A 27,137-nucleotide genomic window follows, 5' to 3' on the forward strand; every position below is an offset into this window, starting at 1 on the left:
ATATGTCGTTTCTGGGCTGCAAGGCTTATAAAAAAATTGAAACATTTCAGTTTATTGTTACTGATTGTATCTTTTGGGCAAAATTCCTATTAGCCCCTGAATGCACCTTGAGGTAAGTGCACATCATGGTGCAGGGGTCAATGTATGGTGCGCGCTCCATACACTGTGTGTGATAGCTGTGTATTACAGCTGACACCCGGCACTAACGGGCAGGAACAGCGATCCTGACCATTAAACTCCTCAAATGCTGCTGTCAATCGCGACCGCAGTATCATAGGCGTTATAGAGAGGGGGCTCCCCACTCCAACAGCTCATCGGCGGCCCAACAATGTGATCAAGGGGCGCTGATAGTTGTCATGGCAGCCACGGGGCCTAATAAAGGCCCCGAGTACTGCCTTCACTCTGCCTCTGTTAAGCCCTGCTTAGAAAAAAAATTCCCAGTACATTATATGGTACTTTAAATGCTGTCAATAGAAACTACAACTCCTCCCGCAAAAAACAAGCCTTTACACAACTCCATTGACGGAAAAATAAAAAAAGTTATGACTCATAGAAGGCGAAGAGTGTAAAACGGAAATGAAAACAAAAAATGGCTTGGATGCTAAGGGTTTAATCGACATGGGATTGAACATTACTTTGTAAACAACCAATGTAGCACTTCTAGTTGCCAGTTTTACATGCCAGTAGTGTATTATGATGGCCAGGGTGCCATAACTATTAATGATGAGACCTCATTGTAAATAAAAAAATGAGACTCCACATCACCATGACCAACATCAGCAAGTGGTATTTTGTTCCTCACATTTTTCTTCTCTTCAAGGCCTCTCATTGCTCTATATTCTATTATCCACTGCACTCTCCTGCCCTACTTTCCCATTAATTTGTCTATTGAGCTCAATCATTATCAGTGATCACTAGCTATCTCTCTTTTTATAAAGGGGTATTCTGGTTTCAGCCAATAAATGTTTTCCTTTCTATAGAGAAAGTTATTCAATATGAACCTTCCATGACTTACAATGGATACAAATCTACCCTTGTCATGTTTTGGACACGCAGTAGCAGAACTGATTACTGTTACAATATGTGTATCAGAGCTGTGTCTTCTAGGGAGACGTGCAACTGTGTGACCATTATATGACCATAGACACAATTTTATCCACTGGCAGTAAAAAAAAAAAAAATGAAGTTCCTTTTGAATTAGTGCAAGCAAAGATGCGGTTATGTGCATGACGCCTATATCTAATATGTTACTTTATATAGTGACATCGTATTTTTCAGCTGCAGTATATATGACTGACCTCACCAGTTAGTATATACTACTTTTTAATCTAGCTTTCTGTACTTCACTGACTAGTATTTTAAAGAATAATCTTACCGATTTATTCACACTTAAATGATCATCAGGCATCTCTGTTTCACCTGCAATAGACAAAACTATATGTCAAGTTCTGTTATAGAGCCATTATCCTAGTCCAAAGCTGATAAAAAAAAGCTTGTAAACTAGCTACTAAAAAGTCACATGTGCACTGTATACAGTAATCTCATAAAAGAACACTACAATAAAGGCCATTTACACGGGCCAATGATCGAGAAAACACCATGTGTAAACAAGGCAGCGATCAGTTGGCAAATGAGCAATTGCTCATTTAACCAGGGGCGTTGCTAAAGTCTTAAAAGATCAGGGGAACAAGCCCCGAGACATATATCCCCCCCCCATTTTATTTTATTTTTTTCACATATATATCGGAGATGGCATATCTATAAGACTAAGGCTCCTACAGCTACACCGCTGGATAGAATTGGATGTATTGTCTCAGCAAACAGTGTCATACATCATAGGCTTAGATACATAGCCCCAGCAGACCGTATCACACATGATAGACTTAGATACATGGTCCAGCAGACCGTACCACACATGATAGGCCTAGATACATGCCCCCAGCAGACAGTATCACACATGATAGGATTAGGGCTCATTCAGACGAGTGTGATTCTCATCCGTGTGTTGTGCGTTGAAACAATGGGACTATTCACACATGCGTGAGTTTTCAGGAAGCGATTGTCCGTTTTGTGAAACTCACTGCATGTCCTATATTGTTATTTTTCACGCACCAAGTTGCCCAAAGAAGTCAATGGATGCGTGAAAACCACGAACAGCACACGGACGACATCCGTGTGCTGTCCATGTTTCACGCATCAATTATATTGAAAAAAAAAGTGCAAGTGCGTGAAAAACACTGGCCACACGCAAAGCACACTGATGCAAAAACAGAACGCAAACATCCAGATTTACACACGTTTTTTACGCGCGTAAATTTGTGCCGCTCGAATAAATGTAGCCTTAGATACAGGGCCCCAGCAGTAAGTATCCTTGTACTAACCCTCAGGGACAAATTTGGCATTTATGGGGCCCCAAGCAAAGTTATGTCTCTGCCATACATCCCCCTTGTGGATAGTGCCATTCAGTCCCCTGTAGGTAGTACAGCAGACAGTGTCATACATGATAGGCTTAGATACATGGCCCAGCAGACAGTATCACACATGACAGGCTTAGATACAGGGCCCCAGCAGTAAGTAATTCATTAGAACCCATAATACCTTCAGGAATAAATACATATACAAGACATAGGCCTCATGCACACGACCGTAGCCGTGTGCACGGCCGTGATTTTCGGGTCAGCCGGCTGCGGACTGTCAGCCGCAGGCCGCCCGCAAATCGCGGGACATGCACATGGCCGCCGCCATTGTTTTCAATGAGCCCGGACCGCAGAACAGGGCCATAATAAGACATGCCCGTTCTTTCTGCGGTCCGGGCTCCCGGGCCGTGCAAGGACCGCAAAAACTACGGTCGTGTGCATGGCCCCATAGAAAAGAATGGGGCCGCAATTCTCGCGTGGATTTTCGGGGGAATTGCGGCCGCAAAAACACGTTCGTGTGCATGGGGCCATAATTAAATAATAACTAAACCAAAATATGTCTCAAATTAAATAAACAATTTAGACCAATATAGTCCAAAATACAGTACTTTATTTTATTCTTCCATAAACATGGACACCCCAGCAGTAAGTATCCTTGTACTAACATATGTTCACCCCCCAAAAAAAGTGTGCGAGTATGTATATGTGCGTGTGTATGTGTGTGTGTGTGTGTGTATATATATATATATATATATATATATATATATATATATGAGATATCATATCTGTAGCACTCTGAGCCTATAGCTATAGATGGGATTAGATACACTGGCTCAGCAGATAGTATCACACATGATAGGATTAGATATAGGGCCCAGCTTGCTGACATTGCGACTCCGGTGCTGTTACTAATTTTTTTGGTGTGTTTGTGTTTTTTTACAGGTTCGGTCAGTGAACTACGTCGGATTCAAGGACTACTTCAATGACGGCTTTTTTTATTCTCAATAAAATGGTTATTGAGGGTTGTGTGGTGGGACGTTTATTTCAATAAAATATTTTTTTATGTCCTTGTATTTTTTTTTCAAACTTTATTACTACCGCCTTATTAATAGCCGCTGATTAACGGCGTCCATTACTAAGGCGGGGCTTAGTGTTAGCTGGTGCAGAGGCTACACTAACCCCCATTATTACCCTGGTACCCACCGCCACCAGGAGTGCCGAGAAGAGCCGGGTACGATCCAGTACCCAACCAACTTTAGTGATGTTTGGGCACTGGGGTCGCCGTAGGCTGGTGTTAATAGACTGGGAAAGGCCAGAAACAGTGTCCCTTCCTGGTAATGCTACCTGCTGCTGCTGTGTTGTATCTGGCTGGTTATCAAAAATGGGGGGACCATGTTGTTTTTTCCAATTATTTATTTAAAAATGTTTTTTTTTTTTAAATGACATGGGGTCCCCCCCAATTTTTATAAACAGCGAGATACAACACAGCAGCAGCAGGCTAGCATTACCAGTGTGGAAAGAGCCACTGTTTTTGGCCTTTCCCAGCCTAATAATACCAGCCTGCGGTCGCCCCAGTGCTCAACCATCACTACAGATGGTCGTGTACTGGATCGTACCCGGCTCCCCCCGATACCCCTGGTGGCGGTAAGTACCGGGCTAATAATGGGGGTTAGTGTTAGCCTCTGCACTGGCTAACACTAAGCCCCGCCTTAGTAATGGACACTGTCAATCAGCCACCAGCTATTAATAAGGCAGTAGTAATAAAGTTTAAAAGAAAATACAAAGACACAACCCTCATTAACCATTTTATTGAGGATAAAAAAAAAGCCATGATCGCAGTAGTCCTCAAATCCGACGTAGTCCAACAACCAAACCTGTAAAAAGACACAAAATAAAAACCATTAGTAACACATGTGGTAAGCTTAGATACAGGGTCCATCAGACAGTATCAGACATGGGCCATGTATCTAATAATACCATGTGGTAGGCTTAGATACCGGGTCCATGTATGACACGGTCTGTTAGACCTGTCATAAACCTGTCTTACTGTCTTAAACCCTGTATCTAAGCTTACCACAAGGCATGCTTAGATACAGGACCCCATCAGACAGTAATCTTATACTGTATAAGATTACTGTCTGCTGAGGCCCTTTATCTAAGCCTAACATGGAAGGCTTAGATACAGGGTCCATGTGTAATACTGTCTGTTAGACCCTGTATCTAAGCCTACCACAAGGCAGGCTTAGATACAGTACCCCAGCAGACAGTAATCTTATACTGTTATACTGTATAAGATTACTGTCTGCCGGGGCCCTGTATCTAAGCCCAACGTGAAAGGCTTGGATACAGGGTCCATGCGTGATACTGTCTGTTAGACCCTGTTTCTAAGCCTACCACAAGTCATGCTTAGATACAGGACCCTAGCAGACAGTAATCTTATACTGTATAAGATTACTGTCTGCCGGGATCCTGTATCTAAGCCTAACGTGGAAGGCTTGGACACAGGGTCCATGTGTGATACTGTCTGTTAGACCCTGTATCTAAGCCTACCACAAGGCAAGCTTAGATACAGGACCGCAGCAGACAGTAATCTTATACTGTATAAGATTAGTGTCTGCCGGGCCCTGTATCTAAGCCTAACGTGGAAGGCTTGGATACAGGGTCCATGTGTGATAATGTCTTAGAACCTGTATCTAAGCCTGCCACAAGGCAAGCTTAGATACAGAACCCCAGCAGACAGTAATCTTATAGTGTATAAGATAACTGTCTGCTGGAACCCTGTATCTAAGCCTATTGTGGAAGGCTTAGATACAGGGTCCATGTGTGATAGTCTGTTAGATCCTGTATCCAAGCCTACCACAAGGCATGCTTAGATACAGAACCCCAGCAGACCATAATGTTTCACTTACCTGCTCTTCTGCTCCGGGCGCAGCGGATGTCCCAACACCATCTAGCGTTGTGACGTCATCCGCGGTGCACAGTGTCCTGACATCATGATGCTAGAAGACGTCAGGAATTCCGCTGCGCTCGCTAAGATAGACGGGTAAGTATGTGTCATTACTATAGTAACAGGGGCCCGTGTATTTGATTACTTAGGCCCCAGTTACTATAGTAACTCTTACAGATGCAGTGTGGGTGGCCGCGGCTCAGGCGCAATTGCGACTGCTGCAACCCGAATGTGCCAGTCGTCGGGGATCCGGGGCACCAGGCCAAAGATCCGGGGCTTGGGCCCCGAAGGCCTGGTGCTAGCGACGCCCCTGCATTCGACAGCTGATTTAATCTTTTATGCTGTCCTGAAAATCATTGTTCTCAGCAGCACATCTCCCCATGTAAACACGGTTTGTGTTGCTGACATTATGTAAAATACATGGGACCGAACAATTGTATTAACAATCGTTTGTCCCCATACAGTAAACAGTGGCCTGTGTAAAGGGACTTCAAACAAGCGCTCATCGATATTTAATTATTGGCAATTGGCGCTTGTTATGGGCACATATCTGCCCATGTAAACCAGCCTTAAGACAAATAGCTAATCACAAACACTAGACTGCATTGTATTGCACAAGAAAATGTAGATACAATATATTGGGTATGGATGTGGCTCTAGGAGCAGGGTGTATGAGGACATGGAAGTATGTGTTGCTTAGGAGAGGAGAAGACAGGCAACTATGAGCTACAAGAATATTACGGGAATAGGGGATGTACATTATGTGAGGGGGAAACAAGGGGGAATGGGCTACAGGTGGAAACATGAGTATGTGTGATCTATGAATAGCACTATGCTTTTTCATTAGTAATTATGTGGGTACTATATGGCACTATATGTAGGCATATTATTATTGTTATTTATTTATATAGTGGCATTAACTTCCATAGCGCTTTACATAGCATAATATTGGAGTAACACATTGTAACAATTAGAAAAGACAGTGTAGTGCAGACAAGTGAACAGTAGTTACAAGATACATTAGGTAGGAGCCCTGTCCATATAAGCTTACAGGTTATCTCGAGTCCTTACACTGGTGGTTAACTATGCACCCTGTTTAGGAAGGCGGTCCAGCAAGCATGAGCAGACGACATACACTCCTCAACATTGAAATTGCAGGACCAAGAAGGGCAAGCCGTAAGGTTATGCAAATCGAGGAAGTAGCAGGAGTCGCTGAGATCTGCAAATGCTCAAATTTTCAAGCACCTAGCTCCAATTCCTTGTCATGTGTGCGGGGCATAAAAATCAAGATTAAAAGCAATGTTTTTTTGCAACATGAAACCTCAATAATTGGATCATATGGTGTGGGATGATTGTGCGATGCCTCCTGTTCATCGACGTGCCAGTTATCGCCACTTGTCGCAAACTGAGAGGGACAGCATCCTTGAACTGAGAGACCTTGGTTTATCACTCTGGCAGATCGCTACACGCCTAGGTCAAGATCTCAGCACTGTTAAACGTTGCGTGTCCCGGAGTTTGGGGGAACAACAACAAACGGGAATGACAGCAAGAGGTGCACGGAGGTGAACCTCTGCACGGACGGATCGTATAATTGGAAGAATGGAGCGTAGTGATCCATTCTGTACTGCAAGTGAAATTGGACGTCACATCCCAAGCCTAGGGTGGCAACAAGTATCGACACAAACCATCAGAAGGCTTTTGCACAATATTGGGCTACAAGACACATCCAGGTACAGGTGTTCTATTGACCACATGCCACCACTATCAAAGACTATCATGGTGTACAGCAAGATGGCAATGGAGGCTGCAATGGAGGTCTATCCTCTTCAGCGATGAGTCCCGCTTTTGTCTCGAATGCAATGTTAGCCGGAGATTGGCCTGGAGACCACGTGGACAACAACATGACGCCTTCACAAGGGAACGTCACACCGGTCCTTCTTGCGGGATTATGGCAAGGGGTGGCATACTGTCGGTAGCCGGACACCTCTGCCCTTCATTTCAGGTACACTAACAGCTCGGCATTTCACTGATTTGGTCGTGGAGCCAGTGGTGCGCCCATTTCTCCGAAGTGTCCTAGAAGCCGTTTTTCAACAGGACAATGCCAGGTCGCATGTTGCTCATGCTACTGTGAGCAGCCTGCATGGCCCAAATGTACTACCATAGCCTTCAGCGTCTTCGGACGTGTCTCTCATCGAGCACATCTGGGACGTCATTGGTTGGCAATTGCAAAGGGAGCTTTGTATGGGAGCACAGGCCAAAAATGCGGGCAGCTGCCTGCGGCCGTCGATCGGCACCGTAATTACGGGCACAGCCGTGTGCACGAGCGTGTCATGGGGTTCGTTACGTTAATACACGATCAACAGAGCCAGTGACGACAGGGCAACTTCAACAGGGTTTATTGCATCCAAAGCTGATGGAACAAGTTGCGTTCAATGCAGGAACAACACACAGTACACAAAATAAGGTGATCACAGGAACATCTTCAGAGTGCTGGCCTCAGCTTCAGCTCTCCTGAAGGTCTAAATCCAGAAGATCTCCATCCTCCCCAGGACAAGCCCTTATATCCCCTCACAGGGGGGGGAGGAACCTCTTGGCAGTTTCTAGTCACCATCATTATAATGACTTTAGTTTGTGACTCTACTGTCTGTATGTGAGTTGTGGTCCTTTGTGCTATCATGTGTATTACCACAGCCGGGATGAGAAAACAATGGGGTAGATAATTGGATCACCTTTGTTTGCTGGTCTGCACCTGAGCTGAATATAACTGTGGTGCCTCCTGGTGACCCCCTGTGGAGACTGGACAGTGAGAACACTTTATGTCTTGTGGACTGTACCTCTGACTCGTCTGATTGTCCATAGGCTGGAGACACGACCTGTGGTACTTGATTAGAGAGTCATTCCTCTATGCTGAGGACTCACAATAAACCACGCATAATGCACCATCACAGAGCGTATCCGGTCCCCCTTGTACATGACGTCAGCAATAATGTTCTGTACATTGAACCGGCTGGAAGGGAGCATGGGAGTGAATGAACGGGAAGTTACTGGAAGAGTGAAAATCAGATGGGGTCAACATCACGTGACCCGTGTCGTAACCGTGAAAACACTGCAGATTCTCCAGTGTGAGTAATTTTATAAGTGATTTGTATTGGCAGCGGTAGGTGATTGGCCATTACATGTGAGTTGCTGGAAAACCCCTTTAATTAATATTCTATGATTTTTTGTTTTGCGGCACTATTTGTACCCTGCATTTTTATGTTCCTTGAAGTTTATCAGTTACTACCATCTCTTATACTCTATGACAATATTATGTTGGTGTGGTATAGTACTTCTATTGTTATGTGGTCACCTTATAATTTCAGCAATATGTGCAGTGTACAGTAGTATTATTTAGGTTCTTTATAGATATGTATATGTCTTAGTAGTCATTACTTTAGTAAATACTTGTATTTACCATGAAAATAATTCTGGAACATATTTTCTTAGAACTCTGTGTTGTGCTGTTACGTTGTTATCCCTCCTAGAAATGTATGAATAAATTGACAACTGGGTGCTACCATTCCTCTGGGAAAGGGGGTGTCCCTAAAAAGTCTCTCTCTGTCAGCACTGATTGGACAGTGTCAGTCTGTGTAGGGACACACCCCCAACTGGTAACACCCGGTTGTCAATTTTTTCATAAATTTCTAGGAGGAATAACAGAGGAACTACACAAAGTAGAGTTCTAATAAGATGCTTCTGATTTGTTATTTTATGGGCAATACAATTATTTACATCCACAAAGGGCACTGCGGCAGCATCCACAGAGGGCACAGCGGCAGCATCCACAGAGGGAACAGCGGCAGCATCCACAGAGGGAACAGCGGCAGCATCCACAGAGGGCACTGCGGCAGCATCCACAGAGGGCACTGCGGCACTATCTAAAAAGGGGCTGCCCAATCTTGACATGTGTGTCTGCCAAACGCTGCCAACTGAGACGCCGGACTGCATTTAGCGACACTTAAGCTGGAAAACTGGATTGTCGAAATAAGCATGTGGAGAAATATCTCAAATTTTAAACCTAGCGGTATTATTATAGTAATGTAGTATTAATTTTATAGTAATGTAGTATTATTATTATTCTAGTAATATAGTGTTATAGTAGTTCAAATAAATAATTTATTAACAATAATTTTGTGTTGTATCAAATTTGAAAGTAATGCGGCCCGTCAACTTCCCATTTTTTCTATATGCGGCCCACTTACCCGGCCGAGTTTGAGACACCTGTTCTAAACTCAATGTGATGCTGGTTTATGTGACTGGTGGTAATAAGGAGTAATGGATTCAGTGACTAGCTCAGGGAACTGAGGAGGTCAGTCGTGATAACCGCAGAGCTCCCAGTTCACATTCTGCAAACAAAATTGTTATAAATGTGATCTTAAGTAATAAAATCCATCAAACATCAGTAAGACATGAAAAAGACTCACTGTAATTCCGTGGCTGACAGAAAAGTGTAGTTTGCATCTCTGTATTCTTCGTGAAATTTTCCATCTGGTTGGACTTTTCAGAAACTTTGATTTGTTGCTGTTGGTTTAGTTGTGTGAATTTCTGGCCTTGGAACTCTTGATCCGGCTTGTGATGTTCAGTCATAGACTTCGGGTCCAAATCAATGATAACCTGAAGCACAAGAAAAATGCATGCTACACTAAAATGTGGATTATATAATTATGTCTTGGTTGTAACCAGAGAAGTGGATCTTCCAAGATAAATAACTTCCCTATTACAGAGCAATCCTGAAAATTCAGAATCTAGAGAAATAGCCAAAGTTTGGTATTTGAAGGAGATTTATGACATATCTACAGGATGTCATAAATGTAATTTTATATGCAGTTATGACAGCTATTTTGGCAAAAGTGACAACAGGAAATGCAGTCATAATGGAGTGTCACTTTTGGTTTATTATCTCAGAAACTGTTGGTAAAACTGTACCATTATTAGGGTACATGCACATGTAGTGGAATACAGTACCAGCCATGTAGATGAGATTTGAACAAATTTCCTCCATATACAGATGTAGCCATCTTTATCTTGATTCTGATAAGTTGCTGCAGCGTGATATCACACAACAAAAGCCATTGGAAAGTTATTGAAAAAGTCAAGATAAAGGAACTTTACACTCTGTATCAAGATACAGATACGACATCTGTAAATTAACCTGCGTTGCGTTCATTTAGTGTAGAATTTTTCTGCATGGAAATGGACCTGCTGACCTGTTGTGGACACTGTACGTTTTACTCCTATTATTGAGAGAAGTTAAATCCACAACAAATTTTATAGCAAAATCTGCATGTGTAACATACAGATTTTGCAGTGGATTCGCCGGAAATTTTCACCAGATATTTACGGTACGTCTTAATTTACCCTTATTGATTGTACATGCTGGAAAAATGCTACTATGTAAACATAATTACCAAACTATGGCTTAAATCCTCTTTATGTTTATTAAAAGGCTTAAACCATATGACTTTGTATGCTCTGGGGATCCATGATATAAAGCATACTACCAGAGCTCAGAGGGATGCCATCACTTAAGGTGGCCACAGATATGGGCATGAATCAATAGTACTTGATTTAGAGGTCAGATACTATGGACTCATTCAGATGAGTGTATCTCGTCAGAGTGACGGCCGTTAAAACAACGGCCGTCACAAGGACTCGTGTACTTCAATGAGGCCGTTCACACGACCGTTATTTCGACGGAGTGTGTGAAGGGTCCGTGAAAAGATAGGACATGTCCTATTTTTTTTCTTTACGCATCCCTCCATATACTCTAGTCTATGGGTCTGCGTGATAATGTGTCCCACACTGTTGTTTTTCACGTCCGAGGTTGGCTACGTTGGCTAAAGGGGTGTCTAGTTTAGAAGCCCCATTTTCATATACTAGGGGTTTTCCTGAAAAGCACATTTATTACCTATCCAACCCTACAGCATGTACATCTGGATAATTTCCGACGTGCACGTTAAACGCCTCCATACAAGTCCATTAGCCAGATGGTGTGTCAGTCAGTTTACCGCAAAACATTTAGCAATTTAGTAAACGACGCTATTTCATTCTGTGGTAGTCTGTAAAAAAATACTATTATACATATTAGTCACATATTGGTCTATGGGTGATGGATGCTAACATATGGTATCTGTCGCAGACATCCGTTTAACAGATCAAGAATATCCAGTGATTCAAAATTATTTGTTGTGATTCTGCTTATTTATACTGCCAATTCCCCACATTGGATTCTCCTGTGATCAAAAACTTAGACATGTATCACTGTATTGTTCAGACCTTTGGCTCCTTGTGTTCATGCAATTGCTGCAACAAAAAGTTTTGGTACTGATGCTGTTGGTCCTTCATTTCAGCTATGGCTTTATTGAAGTGCTCGAGACTGCTCATTTCCTAGAGCAAGAGAAAAAGGAATATCAAGTACTCCACTACAACTTGTGATAAACAGGTAATCAATTTTATCTAAATAGCTAACTCCGATCCTGGACGTTTAACCCCTTAGATGCCCCGGTCAATGCTGGCAGCGGCATCTAAGTGGTTAGACAGAGGGAGGGGCTTCACCCGAGATGCAATGGCCGGGTGCCGAAGAGTTGTCATGGAAGTCAAGGGTCTAATGAGGCAGGGCCTAATAGAATGCTTGTCAGCGTTACGCTGACAGGCATAATACACTGTAATACTGAAGTATTGCAGTGTATTTTATGATTGATCAACCAATAGCATAGTCTAATCTCATGGAGGGATAAAAAAAAAATTAAAAAAATATTAATAAAATATTAAAGAGAATAATAACCTCAAAAAGTTTCCCCATTAAAAAATGCTTTACTATGTTAAAAAAGCACGCATAATTGGTATTGCCGTGTGCGTTACGACCGAACTATAAAATGTTCATGTTATTTAACCTGCACAGTGAATGGCATTAAAAAAGATAAAATAAAAACAAAGCCAAAGTTCCTGTTTTTTGCTCACCCCGACTACCAAAAACACACAATAAAAAGTGATTAAAGAGTTGTTTATACTTCAAAATGGTACCAATAGAAACATCAACAAAAAAAAGTCCTAGAACAGCTCAGTCGATGGCAAAATTAAAGTTATGACTCTCAAAAACAATTAACCCGCATGGTGAATGCCGCAAATATAAAATATTTGACTCTCAGAATATGGTAACACAAAAATACATTTTTTGCAAGTAGTAAAACATTTAGTTTTTTTGACTAGTCACTGCTATTGCTAGTTTTTCAACAGACATCAAAACTTTGCTGTATGGGGCAATGCAAACATTTTTTTTAATGTAGTAGAATGTCTGCATTCATACCCTGATCAAATGAATGCTCTGATATTGAATAAATAGTTTATTCATCTGACTGGAAGGAAAACCTTTAGGCTACATGCACACGTTGTGTATTCTACTGCAGAAAATATGCACCAAAACCGCAGTAATACACAGGAAATTAAACCTAATCGTGTGTTTTTCGATGCGGTTTTTACATTATGATGCGTTTTTCAGCACCTTTTCCTGCTGCAGATTTTGGTGCGATTTTCCACAGCACCAGGCAGATACAATTCACAAGCAGAAACGCAAGATAAATTGACCTGCTGCACATTCTATAAAACGCACCGCAGGTCAATTTCCGTCCAGAAAAAAATTGCAGCGTGTACATGAGATTTCCTGGAATCTCATTGACTATGCTGGTACTGTATTACACTGTGAATTTGCCGCATGCAAATCTGCGTAACAAAACCGCACATAATACGCATTGTGGGCCTTGAGCTTTTCAGGTTTCATGCATATGGCCATATTATCAATCCATGTTGTATGGATCCATTATAATGCACCTACAATACAGCTGCCCTTAATGTACCTTCTTGTTCCTCTGATTTTATATGGAGGCATACAGAGGTTTTTTCTCACGGATTCACTAAAAAAATAAATTTTAAATTATAGCCATGCACATGTCGTATTATAGAGCTATTCTCCTATAGAAGCATTGCTTCTAGGGGAGAATACAGTGCTTTACTTATTACAAACTTTGTAATGAGTATGTACCCTTAAGGATGTGTTTTTAATGTAGATTAAAGGCCCTTTTACACCGGCCGATAAGCGGCCGGTGCAGCGAGCGCCGATCAACGAGACATCGTCACACGGAGCTATGGTTGGGGACGAGCGGTCGTTACTCCGATCGCTCGTCCCCATACATTATCATGTCGGTTTACACAGGGAGACGCGCTGCCGACAACCATAATATTTCACTTTTTTAAAACAATTCGACCAGCAGATCTGCTGATCATTTCCCTGTTTACACAGGGCAATTGTTGGGAACCCGTGAACGCTCGTCTGCCCGATAATCGTCCTTTGTAAAACCTCCTTAAGGGCGGATTTACATGAGCGTGCGCAAAAGGCACTTAACAGCTCCGTGTGACTTCAATGGGTGCGTGCAGGGCCGCCATCAGGAATTTCAGGGCCCCCTACAGCTAAATATTCTGGGCCCCCCTACCGTGGCACCGCCTGTTAACGGTACTCCGTCCAGCACTATATCATGGTACCCAGGGCCGCCATCAGGGGGGGTATTATGGGTACTGATGTGAGAGGCCCGGCCAAACCTAATTGAAAGGGGGGCCCGGCAAACTGCCGCGACATGCCTTTAGTAGAAAAAAAACAGGCCCCTGCAATGGGGCCCGTTTTTTTCACCAAAAGAATGTCATGAGCTGCGGGCCCCCCTTTCAATTAGGTTTGGCCGGGCCTCTCACATCAGTACCCCTAATACCCCCCCTGATGGTGGCCCTGGGTAGCATGGGGGCCGTCAAACACCGCCGCCCGTGCGACCGATCACGCGCACCCACAAACTCCCGCGCATGCGCACCGGTGACCGCCTGGAACCGCGCACCGAATTTTGAGGCAGATTTTGACCTGCCCACACTATCTTGCCGCGTTTTTTGCCCACGGCGATTGAGGACAGCAGACAGAAAACGCAGCGAAAAATGCATTTTCTGCCCCCCATTGATTTCGATGGCAGGTCAGAGGCGGAACCGCGGCAAGAAAGGACGTGCTGCTTTTTCTTTTTTCCGCGACTGGCTCCCATTGATTTCAGATTAAATCAATGGGAGGCAGTTTTGGAAGTTGTTTGGTGCTGATTCTGACGCAGTGTCCGAGTCAATATCAAGGCCCAAAAACTCTGTGAACTGGGCCTTATTGTTAGGGCTTATTCAGACGAACGTGTAATACATCCGTGCAACGTGCGTGATTTTCACGCGCCTCGCACGGACCTATGTTACTCTATGGGGCCGTGCAGACTGTCAGTGATATTCATGCAGCGTGTGTCCGTGTGTCCGCTGCGTAAAACTCACGACATGTCCGATATTTGTGCATTGTTCGAGCATCACGCACCCATTGAAGTCAATGGGTGCGTGAAAATCCCGCCCAGCACTTCCGCAGCAGTATAAACTATGAATGAAAACATAAAAGCACCACGTGCTACAAACATACAAACAGAGTGTCATAATGATGGCGGCTGCGCGAAAATCACGCAGCCACGCATCATACGCTGCTGACACACGGAGCGGTTATGGACCTTTTGCAAGCGCAAAATGCCACGTTTTTTGCGCGTGCAAAAAGCACACGCTTGTGTAAATCCGGCCTTAGGGTAGGAACACACTAGGCATGAACGCTGCGGATTTTATGCAACACATTTTATTGTGGAGAATCCGCAGCGTATTACAGTTGCAGCTGAGGGGATGAGATGTGAACAAATCTCATCCACACGCTGCAAAAATAATGGACCTGCAGTGTGGCTTTTTGGCTTTTTAAGCCGCAGCGTGTCAATGTATTCTGTGGAATCGCTGCTCCTCTGTTGCGGAAATGCTGCGGTTCTGCCGCAAAAATCATACATGAGAAGAAAAAAAAGGCACTTTTTTAAATTTATAAAAAAGTTTAGACTTACCCCGGCCGTAGTCCTGGTGACGCGATCCTCTATTCTTAGCGCAGCCCCGCCTCCTGTCATGACGTTTCATCCCATGTGACTGCTGCAGCGGTCACATGGTCTACAGCGTCATCCCAGGAGGCGGGGCTACGTTCAGAAGAGAGAGATGCGTCACCTAAACTACGGCCGGGGCAAGTCTAAACGTTTTTTTCCCTGCAGGATTCCCGCAGCGGACATGCCTCACGAAACCTGCGCCACTATTTGGTGCGGTTTTGCTGGCAGAATTCCCTGCGGCTACCGGGGCGGATAAGCTGTGTAGTTTTACTCCGCATATCCGCCTAGTGTGTCCCTTATGATGTCGCTCCTGGAGCTGCTGCCGGTCTCTAAATAGGCAGTTGGTTCAGTAGAATTTGGAATTATTTTTTTTTTTTGTGAACCAGCTTAAAAAAATACAAAACTTTTGTGTTAGGGCCTGTTCACATCACCGTTCGCTTCCGCTCCGGGGTTCCGTCTGAGGTTTCTGTCGGGTGAACCCCGCAACGGAAAGTGAAAGTGATAGCACAGCTTCCGTTTCCGTCACCATTAGCGCAGTCGACTGCGCTATTGATTCCGTCCGAAAACCAGCCGGAATGGTGACGAACGGAAACCATTAGCGATGTTTCCGTCACCATTGAGATCAATAGTGACTGAAACGGAAGCTGTGCTGTCACTTTCACTTTCCGTTGCGGGGTTCACCCGACAGAAACCTCAGACTGAACCCCGGAGCGGAAGCGAACGGTGATGTGAACAGGCCCTAACACAAAAGTTTTGTGTTTTTTTAAGCTGGTTCACAAAAAAAAAATAATTCCAAATTCTACTGAACCAACTGCCTATTTAGAGACCGGCATCAGCTCCAGGAGCGACATCATAAGGGACACACTAGGCGGATATGCTGAGTAAGACTACACAGCTTATCCGCCCCGGTAGCCGCAGGGAATTCTGCCAGCAAAACCGCACCAAATAGTGGCGCAGGTTTCGTGAGGCGTGTCCGCTGCGGGAATCCTGCAGGGAAAAAAAGTTTAGACTTGCCCCGGCCGTAGTCCTGGTGACGCATCTCTCTCTTCTGAACGTAGCCCCGCCTCCTGGGATGACGCTGTAGACCATGTGACCGCTGCAGCAGTCACATGGGATGAAACGTCATGACAGGAAGCCGGGCTGCGCTAAGAATAGAGGATCGCGTCACCAGGACTACGGCCGGGGCAAGTCTAGACTTTTTTATAAATTTAAAAAAGTACCTTTTTTTTTCCTCATGTGTGATTTTTGCGGCAGAACCGCAGCATTTCCGCAACAGAGGAGCAGCGATTCCACAGAATAAATTGACACGCTGCGGCTTAAAAAGCCAAAAAGCCACACTGCAGGTCCATTATTTTTGCAGCATGTGGATGAGATTTGTTCAAATCCCACCCACTCTGCTGGGACTGTAATACTCTGCGGATTTTCCACAATAAAATGTGTTGCATAAAATCCGCAGCGTTCATGCCTAGTGTGTTCCTACCCTAAGGCCGGATTTACACAAGCGTGTGCTTTTTGCACGCGCAAAAAACGTGGCGTTTTGCGCATGCAAAAGGTCCATAACAGCTCCGTGTGTCAGCAGCGTATGATGCGCGGCTGCGTGATTTTCACGCAGCCGCCATCATTATGACACTCTGTTTGTAGCACGTGGTGCTTTTCTGTTTTCATTCATAGTTTATACTGCTGCGGAAGTGCTGGCCGTGATTTTCACGCACCCATTGACTTCAATGGGTGTGTGATGCGCGAACAATGCACAAATATAGGACATGTCATGAGTTTTACGCAGCGGACACACGGACACACGCTGCATGAAAATCACTGACAGTCTGAACGACCCCATAGAGTAACATAGGTCCGTGCGAGGCGTGTGAAAATCACGCACGTTGCACGGATGTATTACACGATCGTCTGAATAAGCCCTAACAATAAGGCCCAGTTCAGAGTTTTTGGCCCTTGATATTGACTCGGACACTGCGTCAGAATCAGCACCAAACAACTTCCAAAACCGCCTCCCATTGATTTCATCTGAAATCAATGGGAGCCAGTCGCGGAAAAAAGAAAAAGCAGCACCTCCTTTCTTGCCGCGGTTCTGCCTCTGACCTGCCATCGAAATCAATGGGAGGCAGAAAATGCATTTTTCGCTGCGTTTTTTGTCAGCTGTCCTCAATCGCCGCGGGCAAAAAACGCAGCAAAAAAACGCGGCAAGATAGTGTGGGCAGATCAAAATCTGCCTCAAAATTCTTTAAGGAATTTTGAGGCAGATTTTTTTTTGCCTGCAAAATACTGTGTGAACAGGGCCATACATGATCAGCACTTTGAGATAATTTACTCACTGTGTCAGAAGAGATGCTCCCACTCCAGTCCTCTTCCGGCGATGTCTTCCAGGCGAGGTCTTCGGTCCAGACGTCCAGGTAAGTTTTGTCCATGTGTGTCCGCGGCTGCGCGTGCTTCGTTCGCGGGTGCGTGCGCGGCCGATCGCGGGTGCGCGCGCGGGCGGTCTCCAGTGCGGGCGTTCGTGGGTGCGCGCTCGCGAGTGCGCACGCGCGGGAGTTTCCTTGTGCGCGCGATCGGGTGCGCGCGCACGGGCGGACGGTTTGACAGCCCCCCATGACGAGGGGAGGGGGCCCGCAGCAGCAGCTCACGACATTCTTTTGGTGAAAAAAACGGGCCCCATTGCAGGGGCCCGTTTTTTCCTACCAAAAGAATGTCGCGGCAGTTGCCGGGCCCCCCTTTCAATTAGGTTTGGCCGGGCCCCTCACACCACTACCCCTAATACCCCCCTGATGGCGGCCCTGGGTGCGTGATGCGAGAAAAACGCCTAAATATAGAACATGTCGTGAGTTTTACGCAGCGGACTCACGCTGCGCAAAACTCACGGACTGTCTGCACTGCCCCATAGACTAGTATAGGTCCGTGTGACCCGCGTGAAAAGCACACGCGTCTCATGGACGAAAATCACGCTCGTGTAAATGAGGCCTAAGAGGAATGTTTCACTAGGCAATCCCTTTAAAAAAGGCATCTTTTAGATTTTATTTCTAAATCACATCATCGTTACACCCACTGAATGGTGTGGAATACAATGGATGCTCATGTTCTTATCTTAACAATCTTATTCTCACACATGTATTAATTTGTTTTCCAGACCTTTGATTCCTTGTATTCACGAAGTTGGTCAAATATATCGTGTTGGAACTGCTTCTGTTGGTTATGCACCTCTGCTACGAATTTATTGAAGATCTCCACAGTTAACATTTCCTTCAACGAGAGAGAAACATACAGGAATCTACTACAGGTTGTGGTATAGCGAGTGAATGACCGTCTGGGGTCTGAATTAATTTGGGTCTGAATTAAATTGGGGGTCAAGTCTGGGGTCTAAGTAATTTGGGTATCAAGTCTGGGGTATGAATTAATTTAAGGCTCAAGTCTGAGGTCTGAATTAATTTGTGGGTCTGTCTGTAGTCTACCTTGCATTACAACTTCCAAAAATATTAATGGGGATAGGGAATGACAGGGGCCAATAGGAGCGTAGTGTGTTTTGGGATGTGGGGGACAATACCAAAATTTGCTCTGGTGCTCATCGGACTCTTGTTACACTACTGATTGACGTCATGTTCCATTGTTGATATTTTTGTTTGTGTGATACTGCAGTATCTAAATCCAACTTGGTTTAATAGATTGTTTTTTTAGGAAGTTAAGATGAGGAACAACCAAAAACTTGGCTGTAATCCACTTTATGGCTTCTTACATAGACTGTAAAATTTTAACTCACATCCTGGATCAGTGTCTAAAACTGAATCAGAAGAAGTTCAGTTTAATCATCACATTACAAGTAAATTTTTCTATGTCTGTTAGAAAGTGCGGTCTATTCTCAGAATTCCTAAATAAATGTTAAAGGGTAACTAAACTTTCAGAAAACTTCTGACATGTCAAAGTGATATGTCAGAAATTTTGATCGGTGGGGTTCTGAGTACTAAGATCCCCACCGATCGCTAAAACGAATCGGCAGAAGCACTCTGGTGATCACTGAGCCGCTTGGTTTCGGATTGGCTTTTCTTAGAAAGCCAAAGTAACGGTGTACTGGCTCAATAGAAAGTCTATGGGCCCGTAAACCAACTGTTCGGCTTCCGTAAAAAGCTGTTAAGAAACAAAGCGACTCAGCGCTCACCTGAGCGCACCTGCAGCTTTGTTTTAGCAATTAGTAGGGGTTTGCCACCGATCAAAACCTCTAACATGTCTTATGTTTTCTGAAAGTATAGTTACCATTTAAATATGACACGGAATGATATGCTGTAAAAGGAGAGTTGATGCAACAAAGAACTTGCCTCATTTCTGCGGTTGGTATCCTGTGATAAAGCTACCTAAAGAAATTAAAGGTGTAGAAATTCTAAATTCGAAAAAGGTTACAAACCTATAGATTTTAGCAATATACACTTAGCTAGGCTGGTGGTGGAGTTGTTTTAAATTTGTGTTTGATTTCTTTTCTTTTAGCCAGAATGAACTGTGAGACTCAGTACAGCTTGATGAGATTAAACCACTTCATTCATTCATTCATTCATTCATTCATTCATTTATTCACTCACTCACTCACTCACTCACTCATTCACTCATTCAATCAATCCCTTATCATTCCAATAAAAACATATCAAAACTAACATCAAAGATAACTGTCTGCAGGTAAAGTTCAGATCAGGATAGAATATTGCTGTCTTGTAGACAAAAACTGTTTGTGTTGTGTATAGCAATATGGAAAGTTTTTGTAAGGACTTTTATAGAAAACATGTATATCACCCTGTGGAGAGGTGTAGGTTATCATTATATATTGATTGTTTTTTTTATATCCTTTTTATTGGTCTGTTATACATATTGGATATAATCAGGGCCGTCCTTGGAGGTGTGCGTCCTGTGCCATTGCACAGGGTGCAACACTTCAGCAGGTGGAAGGGGGCGCTGCGCTGGCTCCCTTCCCCTGCTTGTTTCAGAAGCGCCCAGCACTCAGCAGCTGCCTTTCTGCCCGGGCGCTTCTTCTCTAAGTGGCGTTGCTACCTCTGTAGCAGCCATAGCAGCTGCTAGCGGCGACAACGGGCATGAGGGCACCCATGCCGCCTGGCCGGCAGCACCGCTAACAGCCGCTGCAGCTGCTACAGTGGTAGCAACGCCACAGTCATTAGTATCTGAAACAGATACTATTTGAACACTAAAGGAGAGCAGGGAGGTATCTAGTATCTACTAGTGCCACTGTAGCTCCCTAAAGGAGCGGAATCCCCGTGTGGCCGGGGATGCCGCTCGTGGATGGAATGCTTGATGTCTCTGTCTCTGTCCATATATAGACAGTGACATCATGGGCAACTCCTGAAGTGGAATCCCCGTCCACAGCATTGCCGACGCTGTGACCGGGGATTTCATTCCAGGAGAAGTACTTGAAGTCACTGTCCATAGATGATTTTTTGTTTGGGGGTACTGTCTACAAGGGGGAAGTGGGGGGCTGTATGACAATGTTATGACACTGTCTACATGGGGGAGGTGGGGGGCTATAAGGCACGATCTACAAGGGGGAGGTGGGAGGATGTATGGCACTGTCTACAAGAAGGAGGTGGGGTATTATAGCACTGTCTACAAGGAGGAGGTGGGGGATTATAGCACTGTCTACAAGGAGGAGGTGGGGGATTATGGCACTGTCTGCAGGGGGGTTGTATGGCACAATCTACAGGGGGGCACTATCTACAAGGGGGCTGTATGTGACAGCCAGGGGAGGGGGGCATTATACTGTGTGGAGGCCACTAAGCGGACATTATACTGTGTCGGGGCACTACAGGGGGTAATATACATACCGAAATGTGTACACATGAAATTATAGACAAGGTCCATTTTGTACGTCATTTAAAGTTAACTTGATGTGACATTCCCAAACTCACGCACACACGCACACACGCCCACACACATTTAGGCTTTTACACACGCGGTACATTTTGGGTAATTCTAACACCGTCGGTTGCTGATAACGAAGGTGATAACTTTAAAGTTAAATATCTCAGCGAAAAAAAAATCCTATCTCAAAATCAATTGCGGCATTGTTTTTGTATTGAAAAGAGATTTCAAATGAGCCCCCGTGCCATTTAAGATTTTGCTGCCCTCGTCCACCCTACCGCCCCCAAGGGGGTGGGGGTTGTTTTTTTTGGGGGCGTTAGCCGGTAGATTTTATGACCCCACTAAATCCCACCAAATTTCAACCCTCTACCTCGAGCCGTTCAAAAGTTATGAGGATGTTCCGGAACTTTTGGTGGGCACTGTATATATATCAGGAAAAAAAGAATTGAGGCAGCACTCCAAAGTGGTGAATGAATAAAAGGAAGTCCGTTTAATCACTCCCCAGGCAACGTTTCGATCCTGCTTACTGGGAAGAACCGTTGGCTGGGGAGAACCCAGTAAGCAGGATCAAAACGTTGCCTGGGGAGTGATTAAACGTACTTCCTTTTTTCATTCACTACTTGGAGTGCTGCCTCAATTCTTTTTCAATTGCTGTCAATCTGAGGGCTCATAACCTGTGCCTAGGAGGAGTTGCACCCATCACTGGAGCTGTGTTGCTTTATTTCTTGTTTTCTATATATAAATTATTATTTTTTAAACTTCCATTGGAACAATAGGGGTAAAACAAAGTTCCCAGGTCCCTTCCCTTTCTCCCATCCCTTGGTTGAACTTAATGGACATACTGTATGTCTTTTTTAATTGGACTAAACAGTGGCGTAACTACCGTGGTAGCAGCTGTAACGGGGCCCGCAGCTTGAGGGGGCCCGTGCTGCCAGCCGACACCCCACCATATGCCCGGTGACGCCGCTAACAGCCGTTATGGAGCGGAGCCTCTAACATGTAGGGGCCGGGCGACACGGGCCCCCTCATGCCCAGGGGCGTCGCTAGCACCGGAGGGAGCCCCGGTGCTAGCAACAGCCACCCCCTCTTGCAGTAATTGTACCTGCGTCTATAGCACGCAGGTAAAAAATACATGTATCAGCGCTGGATAGCCGGACATATTCTGTGCCCGACCATTCAGCGCCTTACAATGACGCTGATTGGTGGGGCAAAATTACTTGCCCCGCCAATCAGCGCCTTTCAACGACGCCAGCGGTGCAATGACATAATCTCGTCGCTTCCGTACTTGAAAGGCGCTGATTGATAGGGAAAGTCATTCTGCCTTGCCAATCAGCACATTTGAATGACGCGCCGCTTGTTTAGCTACAGCAGACCTGCTCAGAAAAGAGCAGATCTGCATTGCCACTGGACAGCGCGGGACTGGGATCAGGGTGAGTATGTAATTTTTTGTTTTTTTTCTACTAAAACTGAGTGGCGTTATCTATAGTGGGGGCTCTATCTACAGGGGGGTCTATATGTGGGGATGTCGGCCACTATATACAGGGGGGTCTATATGTGGGGATATGGGCCACTATATACAGGGGGGGCTATATGTGGGGATGTGGGCTACTATATACAGGGGGTCTATATGTGGTCATGTGGGGCACTATCTTCAGTGGGGTCTATATGTGAGGATGTGGGGCACTATATACAGGGGAAGCTATATGTGAGACACTATATACAGGGCTGGGCTATATGTAGAGCACTGTCTATAGGGCATCTATTTGTAGGGCACTATCTATAGGGGTGGGCTACTATATACAGGGGTGGGTTACCTGTGGGGTACTAGCTACAGGAGGGCTATATGTAGGGCACTGTCTATAGGGGTGGGCTATATGTGGGACACTATATACAGGGGGAGCTATATGTGAGGTACTATCTACAGAAGTGGGCTATACGCACTATAGGAGAAGCTATATGTAGGGCAGCACGGTGGCTCATTGGTTGGCACTATTGCCTTGCAGCTCTGGAGTCCATATGTGAGCACTATCTACAGAGGGCTGTATGTAGGGTACTATCTACAGGGGCTTTTATGTAGGGCACTATCTACAGAGGCTTTATGGGGGTCACTATCTACAGGGGGCTATGGGGGCACTATCTACAGGAGGCACGGTGTGTGTGTGTGTGTGTGTGTGTGTGTGTGTGTGTGTGTGTGTGTGTGTGGTACTATTATAATCAGGGACACAGTGTATGGCGCTATTATAGTTAGAGGTGCAGTGTATGGCGCCATTATATTTAAGGGCATTCAGAATTTAATCTTCGTTTATAGGTGCAGAAATGTTTTAAAATTGAGAAGCTGAAAACATCTGAGCGGAAAACTGCAGAAATGGGTCGTGGTCGGGAGAAATCATAGAGGTCTGGACCGTAGGAAGAAGAAAAGTGAATAAGAACTAGAATCTGAGACATCACCGGTGAGTCACTTAATGTAAATGTTTATTCTGCCTCTAATCAGCACTGTAGTCACTGTATGATCTGCAGCGAGATGATGGGTGGTATGATTATTATTATTATTTTTTTTTAAATTGTATCTACCAGCATATCCTTACCATTGTTCGGGCCATGCTGGGAGCTGTAGTTTTACGCCGTACAAACCTATACGGCAGGGGTTGCACTAAATTGAGCTGTATTTGTTCTGGTGTTGTATATATGTACTGAGCTTGGTTCTGGGGCTGTATTTATGTACTGATCTTGGTTCTGGGGCTGGATTTAAATACTGAGCTTTGTTCTAATGCTGTATATATGTGATGACGGGGTCAGGAGACAGACAGGTTAGCCCTAATCTACCCGCCACTCAGTCCCTGCCTACTTGAAACGGCCCGTCCTAGGCGACGGCGTACAACTGGGCGACGGTCCCTACTCTCACTATGTGCAAGACAGACAGACAGACAAGGGCATAAAAAGCAAGGGAAAAGGGGCAGATGCCCACGGCAACACCGTTAGCAGCAGAGGAGTGAACGAGCCGAGTCAAACCAGGAGTGTACGAGGTACCAAACGCAGAGCAAGAGAGTAGTCAGTAAAACCAGGGTCAATTTGAAGCAAAGGACAAATAGTAGCAGCAGCAGCAGAGCCAGGAAACAAGGAGAATCACAGGCAAAGGAGACGCAGGAAATTGAGGTATAAATAGACAGAGGGCGGGAGCAAGCTCCGTCTGGCCAGGCTGTGATAGGCTCTCCCACTCCTCAGCCTCCCACCCTGATTGGTGGAAGAAGGAGTCACTCTATCAGACTTAGGAGCAGGTGCAGACTGAGTAACCACGGGCGTCGAAACAGAAGCTGTGTCTGGCAGATCCTTTACAATATATGTATGAGATTTGTTCTGTTGCTGTACATATGTAATGAGCTTCGTTCTGGTAATGTATATATGTACTGAGCTTGCTTCTGGGGTTGTATATATGTACTGAGCTATGTTCTGGTGTATATATGTACTGAGGTTTGTCCTGGTGCTGTATTTATGTATGAGGTTGTTCTTGTGCTGTATATATATGTATGAGCTTTGTTCTAGTACTGTATATATGTGCTGAGCTTTGTTCTGGTGCTGTATATATGTACTGAGCTTGGTTCTGGTGCTGTATATATGTCAGAGCTTGGTTCTAGTGCTGTATTTATGTACTGAGCTTGGTTGTGGTACTGTATATATTTACCAAGCTTTGTTCTTGTGCTGTATATATGTACTTAGCTTTGTTCTGGTGCTGTATATATGTACTGAGCTTGGTTCTTGTGTTGTATATGTGTACTGAACTTGGTTCTGGGGCTGTATTTATGTACTGAGCTTGGTTGTGGTGCTGTATTTATGTACTGAGCTTGGTTCTGGTGCTGTCTATATGTATAAGCTGTAATTATATAGGATATATTTATAATAACAAAATTGCAGGGCAGATAGAATTGTTCTCAATTCATTGTATATTTCATGGGAACTTGTCTGGTAGTTTTAACCCCTTGAACCGCCACCATGCAGTAATACAAGACCTGAAAATGGCACACACTATATGCAAATTACTTATTAAAGGGTCATGGGGCGGTGCCGCTATCCTGAAGAGTCACATAGTCCTGCATCCAAACCCACCTTTCCATGGGGTAGCTCTGTGGCACTATACACATGGGGAGCTGTGTGGCACTATACACATGGGGAGCTGTGTGGCACTATATACAAGGGGCTGTGTGGCACTACTAAGGGGGGGCTGTGTGACACTATCTACTAGGGGGGCTGTATGGCACTATTTACAAGGGGGAGGGCTGTGGCTCAATCTACAGGGGTCTGTGTGTGGCACTATCAACTAAGGGGGGGTGTGCGACACTATCTACTAAGGGGGGCTGTGTGGCACAATATACAAGGGAGGAGAGCTGTGTGGCACTATATACAGTGGGAGCTGTATAGCGCTATATACAGGGGGGCTTTATGGAGATATCTACATGGGGCTGTATGGCACTATCTACAAGGGGGAGGTGGGGGACACTATCTAAAAGTGGGGTGTGACACTGTCTATAGACGGGGCTGTATAGAACTGCCTACAGGGGGCTGTATGGCACATTCTACAGGGGGCACTATCGATGAGTGGGGCTGCTTGTGGCACCTGGGGGGACTTTGCTATGGGAACCAGTCTCTCTAACTATGTAATGCAATTTCGGTGAGAGATTGGTCAAAAAAAAAAAAATTAATCCGAACTGCTATTGCACATGTAGAAATAATGGGACAGCTGAAGTCGTGTGATCTTTTGAGCGAGCCCATTAATAACTTGTACTCACCGCTGGTCCTGAGCTCAGCTCTTTTATTACTGGCGTCTGTTGAGTTGTGTTCTGCAGGTCATGCTTGTGTTCCTCCTGAAGATCCTGCAGAAAATGTTTATAAGTCACAGGTAGTAATGATTTCTTATTACATTTTTTCACTATTTTTTTATATTTGATAACTGGTAACAGGTTCACAATTTCAAAAAAACAATGATGACCTATCCATCACTATTTTGTGCTTCTGGTTCTTTCTGTCAAATTGGCTTTGTGGCAGACATAGTAAAGTGAGTTCTATGAGTAAAAATCAGGGGTGGATTGACCATATAGGTAATTGGGCACTGCCCAATGGCCCACAGCAGTAGGGCAGCCCATAGCTCTACACCTGGAAACTGCACCATATATCATTGTGAGAGACCAGTTCTCTGTTTTCAAAATTGTTCTTTTTTTGTCTGCAGCTAACACTGGGGCCAGCTTGATGGTTAATAGATTTTTACAGCTAGAATTACCTTATAAAGATATATGGTGCATTTTCTGGCACCACAAAAACAAAAACCTTCCTCGCTAGTCCCTCATGCTTCAATACAATGACCAGTCCACAATGACAATGCCTCATGTCATATGGTTGCGTTCTCCAATGGCTGTAGGCTGTAGTAATGCTTATCCATATATATATAGCAGGATTTAGCATCCCAAGGTAGCCATTGGTGCAACCATATGACATTACTATGGATTGAAATCATGTGGGTTTTATTTTATTTTAACTGGGGCCTATAAATAACTTGTACTCACCTCTGGACCTGAGCTCATTTCTTCCATTACTGGTGTCTGTTGGGTTGAGTTCAGCTGTTCATGGTTGTGTTCCTCATGAAAATAATACAGAAAGTTTTTATATACTGTATATCAGTGGACACAGTCAGTAATGTTATATTAGTCATTTATCTTGTTTTATGTTCTGGTGTATATATGTACTGAGGTTGTTCTGGTGCTGTATATATATATGTATGAGCTTTGTTCTAGTACTGTATATATGTACTTAGCTTTGTTCTGGTGCTGTATATATGTACTGAGCTTGGTTCTGGTGCTGTATATATGTCAGAGCTTGGTTCTAGTGCTGTATTTATGTACTGAGCTTGGTTGTGGTACTGTA

At 44.5% G+C, this 27,137-nt stretch overlaps 1 protein-coding gene across 6 annotated transcripts in view; it reads right to left on the reverse strand.

The window, feature by feature from the left end:
• LOC142743575 (uncharacterized) overlaps positions 1-27,137 on the reverse strand; it is a 35,679-nt gene that overhangs the window by 2,984 nt on the left and 5,558 nt on the right. For 3 of the 6 annotated variants that reach the window (XR_012881587.1, XM_075854460.1, XM_075854463.1), the window contains 6 exons: positions 26,780-26,851; positions 26,009-26,092; positions 18,507-18,617; positions 11,680-11,790; positions 9,828-10,017; positions 1,376-1,419 (listed from right to left, as the gene is read on the reverse strand). Coding sequence is in view for 5 of the 6 variants with exons in the window: in XM_075854460.1 (XP_075710575.1) it covers positions 1,376-1,419; positions 9,828-10,017; positions 11,680-11,790; positions 18,507-18,617; positions 26,009-26,092; positions 26,780-26,851 (612 nt within the window). In the remaining variant the exon portion in view is untranslated. Of the gene's footprint in view, positions 1-1,375; positions 1,420-9,092; positions 9,750-9,827; positions 10,018-11,679; positions 11,791-18,506; positions 18,618-26,008; positions 26,093-26,779; positions 26,852-27,137 lie in introns of those variants that run through there. The other 3 variants (XM_075854461.1, XM_075854465.1, XM_075854462.1) reach the window with 3 other exon arrangements.

Source organism: Rhinoderma darwinii, chromosome 2, assembly GCF_050947455.1.
Source record: "Rhinoderma darwinii isolate aRhiDar2 chromosome 2, aRhiDar2.hap1, whole genome shotgun sequence".
NCBI lineage: Eukaryota > Metazoa > Chordata > Amphibia > Anura > Rhinodermatidae > Rhinoderma > Rhinoderma darwinii.